The 12,629-nt window shown below is 38.2% G+C and overlaps 1 protein-coding gene across 1 annotated transcript in view; it reads left to right on the top strand.

Moving 5' to 3' along the window:
- Positions 1-12,629, top strand: part of WWC2 (WW and C2 domain containing 2) — a 415,307-nt gene that overhangs the window by 193,016 nt on the left and 209,662 nt on the right. The window contains exon 2 of the mRNA XM_007940882.2: positions 5,140-5,249. Within this exon, the coding sequence (XP_007939073.1) occupies positions 5,140-5,249 (110 nt within the window). The remainder of the gene's footprint in view (positions 1-5,139; positions 5,250-12,629) is intronic.

Raw genomic sequence — 12,629 nt, 5'->3', positions numbered from 1 at the left:
GGTATGGTGGTTATGTTTTTGTGTCCACTTGGCTGGGCCTGGTTAAGTGGCTGGGCAGCTGGTGGTAGTTATTCCCCATGATGGGACTGGCAATCATCTCTACCAGCTGAGTAGCTGCTTTGGGTTATGTGGTCTGCTTCCCATATATAAGGAGTAGCTTTGGGAATGGTCTCTAGCACATGGCACCCTTGGACCCTGCCTGAAGCCATGTCGTTGTTCAGCAGCCTGCCATGCTCTGCCGACCTTGGGACTTACAGTGGACTTGAATTAATGGCCTGCTGTGTGGTTTGGTAACATCAGGACTGTGCCTTTTTACTTGTCAACCTTGAGCTTGGCATCCTCAGCAGCCAGCAGCTGTCTGAGTGAAGAAAAGCCTCTAGCTTCAGAGGGCTGGGAGCTGGAGGCAGAGCTGAAGCCCAAGGTTGAGGGGCTTTCACCTAGCCCCTAGAGCCTTGCATTTTGAATTTACACTTCTGAAGTGTAAGAGAATAAACTCCTACTTGTTAAGGCCATCCCATTTGTGGTATATATTCTTGTCAGAGCTACACTATGTAACCAGAACACATGGCATGACTTAAATTGAGGAGAAACAGCTGCAAACATCCATTGATAATCGGGACATGGAGTGTATGAAATATGAATCTAGGAAAATTGGAAGTTGTCAGAAATGAAATCAAAAGCATAAAGATTGATATCCTAGGCATTAGTGAGCTGAAATGGACCAGTTTGAATTAAACAACCATATGATTTACTGTGCCAGGAATGACAATTTGAAGAGGAATGGCATGGCGCTCATCATCGCAAAGGATGTTTCAAATCTGTCCTGAAATACAATGCTGTCAGTGATAGGATAATGTACATATGCCTACAAGGAAGACCAGTTAATACTACTGTTATTCACATTTATGTACCAACCACCAAAGCTAGAGATGAGAAAATTGAAGATTTTTATCAATTTCTGCAGTCTGAAATTGACTGAGCATGCGATCAAGATGTGCTGATTATCACTGGTGACTGGAACGCAAAAGTTGGAAACAAAGAAGAATCACTGGTGGCCTTGGTGACAAAAATAATGCTGGAGGTAGTGTGATAGAATTTTTCAAGACCAATGTCTTTATTCATTGCAAATACCTTTTTTTCAACAACACAGATGGTGGCTATACACGTGGACTTTGCCAGATGGAGAACACTGGAATCAGATTGACTACATCTGAGTGAAGTGCTGAAGAGGCAATTAAAAAGCTCAACATCTTCAGTTAAAACAAGGCCAGGAGCTGATTGTGGAACAGACCATCAACTGCTCATATGCAAGTTCAACTTGGAGTTGAAGACAATTAAAACAAGTCTATGAGAGCCAAAATATGACCTTGAATATATCCCTCCTGATTTTAGAGACTATTTAAAGAATAGATTTGATGCATTGAACACCAGTGACCGAAAACCAGACTAATTATGGGATGACATCAAGAACATCATCCATGAAGAAAGCAAAGAGTTCATGAAAAAAAAAAAAAAAAAACAAGAAAAGAAGAAAAGGCCAAAATGGATGTCAGAAAAGACCGTGAAGCTTGCCCTTGAGTGGAGTGTAGCTAAAGCAAATGGAAGAAATGACAAGATAAAAGAGCTGAACAGGGGATTTCAAATAGCGCCTCAAGCAGACAAAGCCAATTAGTATAATGAAAGTACAAAGACCTGGAATTAGAAAACCAAAAGTGAAGAACATGCATGGCATTTCTCACACTGAAAGAGCTGAAGAAATAGTTTAAACCGTGAGTTGCAATATTGAAAGATTCTATGGGCAAAATATTGAATGATGCAGGAAGCATCAAAAGAAGATGGAAGGAATACACAGAGTCGCTGTACCAGACGGAGCTGGTAGATCTTCATCCATTTCAGGAGGTGGTATATGTTCAGGAACCAGTGGTATCGAAGGAGGAAGTTGAAGCTATACTGAAGGAATTGGTGAAGAACAAGGCTCCAGGAATTGACAGAATACCCATTGAGATGTTTCAACAAATGGTTGCCCTGCTGGAGGCACTCACTCAGCTATGCCAAGAGATTTGGAAGACAACTGACTGGAAGAGATCCGTATTTGTACCCATTCCAAAGAAAGGTGATCCCACAGAATTTATAAATTATCAAAAATATCATTAATATCACATGGAAGTAAAATCTTATTGAAGATAATTAAGAAACGGTTGTTGCATTATCTTGACAGACAATATGCAGGGGTGCAATCTGGATTCAGAAGAGGATGTGGAGCAAGGGATATCATTGTTGATGTCAGATAGATCTTGGCTGAAAGCAAAGAATACCAGAAAGATGTTTACTTGTGTTTTATTGACTGTGCAAAAGCATTTGATTCTGTGGATCATAACAAATTGTGGATAACATTGAGAAGAATGGGAATTCCAGAACATATTACACTGGGCAAATCTGCTGCAAAAGATCTCTTTAAAGTGCTGCAGAGCAAAGATGTGTTTTTGGAGACTAAGGTGTGCCTAACCCAAGCCATGGTGTTTTCAGTTGCCTCATATTCATGTGAAAGCTGGACAGTGAATAAGGAAGACCAAAGAAGAGTTGATACCTTTTGAGTTGTGGTGTCAGCAAAGAATACTGAAAGTACCATGGACTGCTAAAAGAACTAACAAGTCTATCCTAGAAGAAGTGCAGCCAGAATGCTCCTTGGAAACGAGATGGCCAGAGCTTCCTATCACCTACTTTGGTCATGTTGTCAGCAGGGACCATTCCCTGGAGAAGGATATCATGCTTGGTAAAGTTGAGGATTAACAAAAAAGGGCAAGGCCCTCAATGAGATGGATTGACACAATGGCTGCAGTGATGCTCTCAGATATAGCAGGGATTGTGAGGCTGGCACAGGATCAGGCAGTGTTTCGTTCTGTTGTACATAGGGTCGCTGTGAGTTGGAGCCGAGTTGAGGGCACATGAGAACAACAACAACAAAAACAATCATTTGTCAGGCTTAGTTCTTATTTAAACCTCATAGTTTCCCACTCCTTTAAGAAGAGATTAGGACACTTGGGCTTTCAAAGTTTACAGCTTGCCCTGGGTTGTACAGCAAGTGCATGATAAAACAAGGATTTGAACCCAAATTTGTCTCTTTGATGACAAATTTCAAACTCTTACCCACCAGTGGTTCCCAAACTTTAATGTGTACAATTTATATTTCTGTCTAGTTCCCAGGTGATATGCTGATCCTGCTGGTCCTAGGGACTACACTTTGAGAACCTTTGTTGTGTACTGCCTTTCCTGACTTGGATCCTTTGAAAAGTAAATGAGAGAGAGCATTCCTGTACCATGCTTGTGTAAATAACAGCTAAAATATATTGACTACTTACCAGTCCCTAAGGAGCTCTGGTGACCCAGTGGGCTGCTAACCAAAAGATTGGCTATTTGAACCTACCAGCAGTTCTGCAGTAGAAAGATGAGGCAATCTGCTTCTGTTAAGATTTAAAGCCTTAGAAACCTTATGGGGTGGTTATACTATGTCCTACTATGTCACTGTGAGTCAGAATCAATTTGATAGGTATGGGTTTTTTGGTTTTATCAGTCTCTGGGTAACACAAATGGTAGGCGCTCAGCTGCTTACTAATTGAAAGGTTGGTGGTTCAAATCCAACCAGAGGTGCCTCTCAGGAGAGGTCTGGTAATCTTCTTATGAAAGGCTACAGCCATGAAAACCCCAGAATGCAGTTGTATTCTGAAACATATGGGATCATGATGAGTCAAAATTGACTCAATGGCAACTTTTAATTTTTTTAAAATCATATCTTTGACATTATTCTAAGTGAATTCATTTGTTCTCCATGTTAATCTTAATTAATATGAGTAAAATTCAGAGAGAGAATGGGGATTGTGATGGCTACTTAAAATTGAAAGAAACTGAAATAGAGACAGAGATAGAGGCCCACCTAGATTGTGTGATAGTGACTTGCAGTGGTTGTCCTCATTATTACTTCTGTCAGTTGAGCTAGTTTTGTAGGTCAGTCTCCCTGACATTATCTCCAGCAACAGATATCATGTTATGGGAGGCTGAGAGTAAAGGAGATAGCGCTTTTTTTCGTCCATTAGTGCCTTGTGCTGTTGGAAAACTCTTGCTGGCTAGGCCAGGGAGGGAAGGATTTCCTTTCTTTTCGTATCATTCTCCCAGAATTCTAAAGGGTAGATGATGCACTTGATTCTTCTGATTATGATGTGATTCTGGAAATGACTTGTATTTCATTTGAACTATGAGATCTTTGATATTCATTAGCATGAGTTAAAAAGATTCCAGGAGATTTTTAATGTAAGAACTGTTCTGTTAATACCAGTGCATCATATTAGAAAGTAAGTTTACTGGCAATTGTCACCCTACAAGAAAGCGTTCATTAATCTGTAGTATTACCCTGTCTCTCGCTGCCCTAACAGCCAAGAAATACTCAATAGCAGAAAAAGCTGAGAAACTTGTACTCTGCTTTGGAAACTATACAGGTTCTCTATTAAATAATTTTAAAGCTTAAAGACAACATTTAAGGCAATTTCTAAAAGTGAGATTACGTTTTGATGTAAGAATAGTATATGTCTGGTTTTATTAAAAAAATTTGTAGATTGGCTATTATGTACAAGATACTTACACATATAACACATGTTTGACACTTTTCTCAAAAAGAACTTACAGTGGACCTCACAATTGAGTGTTTAGTTGATTTATGTAAGATCATCCAAATCTCAGATGTGAATCTTGTCTTAGAGCTACTGATATGATTATTTCCATGATACTGGTATTTGAATCCTGGGAATATATATATACATACATATATATGTATATATATATAGCTTGGAGTCCTTCCTCATTTAGAATTGCTTTATTTATTGTGTAGATCTATGTTCCAGTCTTAAACTTTGAACTTTCAAAAAGGGTTATGATGACTATTTCTACTTTTTTGGATATCCACAGTAGTGTTTCATCCTTTTTTTTCTTTCCAGAGATTTCAAGCACAGTAGAGCAAATCCTAGAAATAGTCAAGAACAACAAAAGAAATGCAGTGTAGACAGTTAACTTTCCATTAGGGTGTTGAATTTTTGACTTATGTGGTTTGATGGAAAGAATCACTGGTATATTTATTCTGGTTTGTTATAGGTTAACGAAGCCCTTGTCGTTTGCTGATTGTGTTGGGGATGAGCTGCCATGGGGATGGGAAGCAGGGTTTGACCCTCAGATTGGTGTCTACTACATCGATCACATCAACAGTAAGTTTTCCTCTTTGGTGAAAGCAAAGCCATCAGAAGAAAAATTCCAAAAAGAAAAGTGCCAGTGTGCACAAAAAGATCATTTTACGAAGTGATTCTTATTTTAAACCCACTTTCTCAATGATTAATACTTAACTGAAATTCACATTTTGAAAATTAGGACATAAGAGTAAAGTTGGACTTACAGTGGTAGAGAAGAAGAAAGAGAAAGTGTGTTTGGTTTGTCTGTCTGCCTGTTTGTCAGGGAGCAGTTTTCTTCTTCAGTGCAGATTGAGAGGCCTCGTGGATGCCACTTACTGGCCTAAGGAGGCATGAACCATTTGGCCCCCCTTTTTGATGACATTGCACCTTGAGATTGGAATTCCTCCTTTTCTTGTTCATGCCACAGAAAGAATAGGACATTGGTTCAGTATGGTCTAAAGGCAAGACATGGTAGTTTTTGTTGAAATGGTGATATAGGGTGAAGTTGACACACTTCAACAGTTCTGAAAGACAGAGCAATAGCTGTGGAAAAGACTTAAACCCTTTTCTTGTTTCCTGATTTTTTTGTTGTTAGAAGGGTAAGAACTCTCATAATAGCTTTTAAATCTACCACACCCCCATGTGGTAAGGCTAAAGGTTGGATTATCATGGCCAGAATACTCACTATTACTCATTTTGCTTATTTCCCTTAAAAATACTTACTAAATTTGGGGGACTGAAGAGTAGATTTATTCCCTCTTACTTCTCTTAAGTCTATTCGTACATTAAAAATTGTTATATAACACAGTGTTCTTTAATATCTTTAAGGATCAAATCATTAGAAAAAAGTATTATTTGATACTCATTTATTAGTTATAGCTTGCACTCCCCTTTTGTAGATACATGCTAATTTTTTTGAGAGACCAAAGACTTCTTGATTAATAGCAGTGATGTCTTAGAAAACTAATATATTCACATCACTAATATTTTAGTTTGTGGAAATAATTGTTGCAGTGATTCCACTATCAGAGTCTTTCTTTTTCTGTGCAAATATTCACTTCCCAGGATGATTGAAAGGGGTTCCAGAACTAATTGAACTGTACTGCCCAAGTCAGAAAACTGCAGAAGCCAAAGGGTGAGCGTGGGTGAAACTTGAACTTGAGTGAAAGGCTTTGTGCTTCCAGGTGATCTGGTTGTGAGGCTCCCAGTAAAAGTGAAGTCAGGATGAAGAAATTGTTTCCAGTATTTATACTTTTTGAAGGAAATGTTCTGCCTAGGAGACAATCATGAACAGATAATAAAACGTTCACCCCCAACTCAGTGGCAGACAGGGAACCAGAAGAGATGACTAGTAAGAAACATGATATGATGAATGTCCTTATATGCCAGGAGGCTTGAAGATAGCATTATGACTAGGAATTACATTGGAATAGATTTGAGAGCTGTAACATAGTCTAATCTCAGGAGTAGGTGAGGTATAGGGTTTGGAAGGCTAAAACACGTTGAAGTATGAGGCCAGTTTTTTTTTTTTAAAGAACATGCACAATTATCTGTTAGAGTAGAGCATCTGGTATATAAGGTTTTGATGTACAGCTTTTACGAATATGTTAAGACAACATAAATAGAGTTAACAGCTTTTGTATGTTGTTGCCTCTGTCACTTTTTTTTTTTTTTATCTAATTAGAATCAGTGTGGCTTTAAAAAAAATTTTGTAGAGATAATATTTTCTGCAAATTTCATGAAGAACTGACACTTGTGTGTTTTTTTAAAATTAGATTTTAGTATTTTCTAATAAACTGTTCCCAATTCTGTATTACTAGCATTAGGTTTTGTTGCTTATTAGTTACTGACAACTGAATGTTTTCATCTATTATGATAGAAGGAATTGATTTGGCAAAATTAAGTTCATTTTAAATAATTGTGATTCATCCTTCAGTTATTGCCAATAAACAGTTCAGTGGGATATCTGAAATGTTTAACTATGTAACTCTCACTTTTATACTTATTTTACATGGACAAAGGTTTAGCTTTATTTTCCTGAATTTAATATTTTGGAAACAAGAAACCAACCTAGCTGTCCTGGTTCAACAGAAGTAAACTCTCATGGTACCAAAATGAGAAAATGAAGTTTCTCAACTTCTCTCCCACTATCTACAAACTCTTCTGTGTCTAAAGACGCCTTCTTTCCCAGTGGAAGAGAGAGTCTTCTGGACTCCCTCTCTCCATCCTCTATCCTCCACAAATTTCCTCTTTACAAGTTTTCTGTCTCATTCTTCTCTCTTGTTTGGTATCTTTATCTATTTCATGGTTTTAAAAATTTCTCCCCCCATTTCTATTGCTTCTTTTATCTTATTTTTTAAATATTGTAAATCTCAAAATGAAGCCAAAGCAAGATTACGAAAAAAGAAAATCAAACAGACAAATAACAGTGTTTTGGTCCTCTATTGCCCTTCTAACAGACAATACCACAAATGGGTGGTTTTAACAAACAAAGATTTATTCTCCTACAGTTCAGGAGGCTAGAAGTCCAAGTTGAAAGTGCCAGCTCTTTGGGCTGGATAAAAGCCCCTCGACTTTGGGCTTCAGCTCTGCCTCTTACTCCTGGCCCACTGAAGCTGGAGGCCTCTCTTAACTCAGGCAGCTGCTGGCTGCTGAAGTTGACAAACCCATGGTTGACAAATAAAATGGCATATTCCGAAGATTACTGAACAACATGGCAGGCCACTAGTTCAAGTCCAGAGACAGTCCCAGGATTGGCAGGAAACATGGCAGGCTGCTGAATAAAGACTCAGCTACATGCAAGGTCCAAGAGTGCCAAAAAGTTCAGTGACCTTTCTCAATGTTGCTTCTTATATACTGTTAGCTGACCACATTCCTAGGGCAGCTACTCAGTGGCGCCAGTAGATTCCACCATGGTGCTGATTACCAGTCTCATTGTAGGGAATAACTACACCCAGCTGCCTAGCCACTCAAAACCAGGCCCAGCCAAATTAGCTCACAACTACCACAAACAGCAAACACATACATATATAAAACCATTCTTCATTTGTGGTCCATTCTTGTTCCCTTCTGTATTAGAGCTTAAATTCTGAAGCACTTGGTTTGTGGAAGGCTGCTGTCTACAATGGGAGCCCTGACTCCATTTTGTGTCTTAACATAAAGTTCAGAAGCCCTTTAAGTTCTTTATGACTTTTAAACAAACATTGTGGCTATGCTTAGACAAGTCTGGACAGACCTAGGAAGTGGTAGTTTGTCCTCAGGAAGAGTGTGGTTGAAAGTAGGTTATGCTCACACAAAGATCTAGGGAACTTGCCTGAACGTGTCCTTTTCTAATTTAAATTAAGTTTGGAGTCCTCGTATTGTCTTGTAAACAAGTTGTGGCTATGACTCAGGCTATATAGCCCTGAGTCATATCAGAACCACCACCTAGCCAGCTGGTCAAACCCTAGAACTAATCTGGTAACCCTTTTTAATCTTTAGTTATGTACATAACCCAGTCATAGTCCTTTCCCCACTGTGTCTGTAGTCCCATTTGAGACAGTGAAAAATTGGTCTGCCGCCAATCATAATTTTGTAATGATTTCCTTTGTTTTCAATCATATGTAATTAGCCCCATAGCCGTGACTCAGTGAACTCCATTCAGCGTTCTGTACTGTGTGCATGCTGTTGGTTTCTCTCATGTTGGATGGTTGTCTTTGTTCTAAGACTTAATCAAAGGGTCTCTCTAGATCATGTTTAATCTGGGGTCTTTTTTCTCCTACTACACTTTACAGCCAAATTTATTGAAAGCCATATTGTTGTTGTGTACTGTCAACTCAGTTCTCGCTCAGAGTTGATCCTATATGGCAGAGTAGACCTGCCCCACAGGGCAGTATTTAGAGAAGCAGATCAGCAAGTCTTTTCTGGTGGGTTTGAACAGCTCAACACTTGTATAGCAGCCCAGCACTTACCCATTTAGCCACCAGGGCTCCTTCCTGAAAGCCCTAGTCCATGCAAACTTCACTTCCTACTTAGTTTTCCATCATTGCACTGAAACTACAAAATCTTGCCAGAATCTCTTGAGGTCTCACAGATGGTGAAATCCAAAAGAGTTTTGTTTTCTTCCTTGATCTGATATAATCACTTGTCACTGTAAAACACTCTGTGCTCTTTATTCCTTTGGATTTCATGACATGCTCTATTTTAAGTCTCCCCTGCACCTGGCTGTTCTTGCCCAATTTCCTTTTGCCAATACCTGGTATCCAGATTTTTGTAATAGTCTTCTGCTGTTTGCACATTGTAGATGTCTTTGGGTGAATATCTTCAGTTACTTTCTTCAAGTTGATGGCTGCCAAATTTGTGTCTCAAGTTTTTTCAGGAATTGCAGATATATTTATGTGATTCCTTGCCTACATAAACAGTGCTACCAGAGCTCCTTGTCTAGCTCCCAGGCCTTCCGATTTGGCCAGTTCCCATCCTTATAGGATCCCTCTGCTCAGGGATCACTAATTCCCAAAACCCTTCTCTGACACCCACTTTTCTACCTTGTTGGTCCCATCCCCATTCTGTATTAGATGCATAACCAAAAACCAAACTCACTGCCATCGAGTCGGATCCGACTCATAGCAACCCTTCCTTGGGTTTCTGAGGCAGTATCAGTATGGAAGTAGATTGCCCCATCTTCCTTCTGAGGAGTGGCTGGTGAGTTTGAACCTCCAGCTTTCTGGTTAGCAGTCAAATGCCTTAGGCGCTACACTACCAGTGCTCCCATTAAATACATATTTCTATTATACAAATACTTAGGATTTTTTTTTTTTCTTTAGAGAAAAACCACTTCTTATATTGTGTTTTAATTATTCGGTTGTAGATTTTCCTCACTAAATAATGAGCTTCTTGAGGTAGTAACTGTACCTTTATTTCTTTATCTCTCATGCCTTGTATAATCATACAGTCCTAAATGTTAGAAGGAAGAACTTTATTGATTAAAGCACAAATTAAAAGCATTCTTTTTGAAGGAATAAAAGTGCCTTTCACATTTAAATTATGTTTAAGATTATTTAAAAATCTGATTGTCAGAATATGAATTTTTAAATCTGCCATTTAGCTTTAGTGCAGTAATGGTATCCTAGCAGCCTGATGGATTTAATGTGCCCTAAAGTGCCCAAATTACCCACAGCAAGTAGTTTATTCGCTTAAAAGGATATGGTCCATTATCTCATTAATCTTTAAGACATTCCTGTGAAGTAGTTTAGGGAGCAAATGTTATTATCTTCTCATGACAGCTGGTCCACACATATGGTGTGTCTTGACATTGTATAGTTTCAGCATTATTTTCTCCTTTTTTTTTTTTTACTAAAAAATGATATTAAGAAGGTCTGGCTGAACTTACTTCTATGTAATATCGTCAAATATTTTTTAGTAAAGGTTTGACCTTGATGATGATAGTCAAGTTAGGCCTTAAGAGTTTCATGGTAGAATTCACTGTTTAGTGGGTATGTAGAGTGGAGATATAGATACTAATGGGGGATGTTTGTAAGTGTTACATATAAGACACAATTTATAAAGTTTTGATATCACTGCAAATAGAAGTAAATCACTTTTTAGTAGGATCAGAGCTGTATTTTTTTTTTTTTTTCTTTTAGTAATTGAGGTCTTACTTAAATACAAGAAAATATACGGGTTAATTTGATGGATTTTGATAAATGTAAATTCTTTAGTCAAGATGACAGAATATTTATGTCAGTTTGTCATCCTGTGATGGCTTGCATGTTGCTGTGATTCAGGAAGCTTTGCCACCAGTATTTCAAATACCAGCGGAGTCACCCATGTAGGACACAGTTCAGCAAAGCTTCCACACTCCACAGAGTAGGATGAAGGATGTGATGATCTACTTCTGAAAAAGATTAACCAGTGAAAACCTTATGGATAACAGTGGAACATTGTCTGATTATAGTGTTGAAAGATGAGCTCCTCAGGTTGGAAGACACTCAAAGTAACACCGGGGAAGAGCTCCTTCCTCAAAAAGAGCTAGCCTTAATGACATGGATGTAGTAAAGCTTTGGGACCTTCATTTGCTGATGTGGCATGACTCAAAAGGAGAAGACATAGCTGCAGACATCCATTAGTAATCAGAACATGGAAGTAGGAAGTATGAATCTAGGAAAACTGGGAATTGTCACAATTGAAATGGACTGCTTAAAGGTTGATACCCTAGTCATTAGTGAGCTGAAATGGACTAGTATTAGCAATTTTGAATTGTCATTAAATCAGTCATCCAGATTGAAGAGGAATAGTGTCACATTTATCATCTAAAAGAATATTTGAAGCTCAATCCTGAAATACAGCATTATCGGGGTTTGGGTAATATCTGTACACCTACAAAGAAAAGCAGTAAATGCAACTATTATTCACATTTACACACCAACTAATGCCAAAGATTAAGAAATTGAAGATTTTTTACCAACTTCTGCAGTCTGAAATTGATCAAACGTGCAATGAATATGGATGGGATAATTACTGGTGATTGAAAGACAATGGTTGGAAACAAAGAATAAGGATTAGGATTTGGAAAATATGGCCTTATTGAGAGAAATGACACTGGAGATCACATGATAAAATTCTCTAAGAGTAGTGACTTATTCATCAGAAATACCATTTTCAATAATATAAACAGAGACTATACACATGAATGCTGGCAAATGGAATGCACTAGAATCAAATTGACTGCATCTGTGGTAAAAGACGATGGAGAAACTCATTATTATCAGAAAAAGGCCAGGGGCCAACTCTGGAATAGAATATCAGTTGCTCATATGTATGTTCAAGTTGAAGCTGAAGAAAAATAAAACAACTTCACGAGATCTAAAGTACAACCTTGAGTATATTCTACCTGACTTAAGAGGCCATTTCAAAATTAGATTTGGTGCATTGAACACTCCTGGCTGAAGACCAGACTAGTTGTGGAATGACATCAAGGACATCATACATGAAGGAAGAAAAAAGTCATTAAAAAGATAAGAAAGACCAAAAGGGATGTCAGAAGAGACTGTGAAACTTGCTCTTGAACAGAGATTAACTAAAAACAAATGGAAGAAATGATAGTAAAAAAGCTGAACAGTAGATTTCAAAGGGTGGTTTGAGAAGACAAAGTCAATTATTATAATGAAATGTGCGAAGACCTGAAGTTAAAAAACCAGAAGAGAAGAACACACTTGGTATTTCTCAAAGCACATAACAACAACAACAAATAAATTGAAGAAATTTAAAATTATCTTGCTAATTTCTATTTACTTTATTGTTGTTGTTGTTGTTGTTTGCCGTCGAGTTGGCCCCGACTCATAGCGACCCCTCCTCGGGTTTCCGAGGCAGTATCACTACGGAAGTAGGATTGCCCAACCTTCCTTCCGAGGAGTGGCTGGTGGGTTTGAACCACCAGCCTTC

This window comes from Orycteropus afer, unplaced genomic scaffold (genome assembly GCF_000298275.1).
Source record: "Orycteropus afer afer isolate SDZICR_OR568_19922 unplaced genomic scaffold, OryAfe1.0 scaffold00073, whole genome shotgun sequence".
NCBI classification, from domain to species: Eukaryota; Metazoa; Chordata; class Mammalia; order Tubulidentata; family Orycteropodidae; genus Orycteropus; species Orycteropus afer.
Note: the sequence above shows the minus strand (reverse complement) of the source record. Positions and strands in the feature narration are given on the sequence as shown.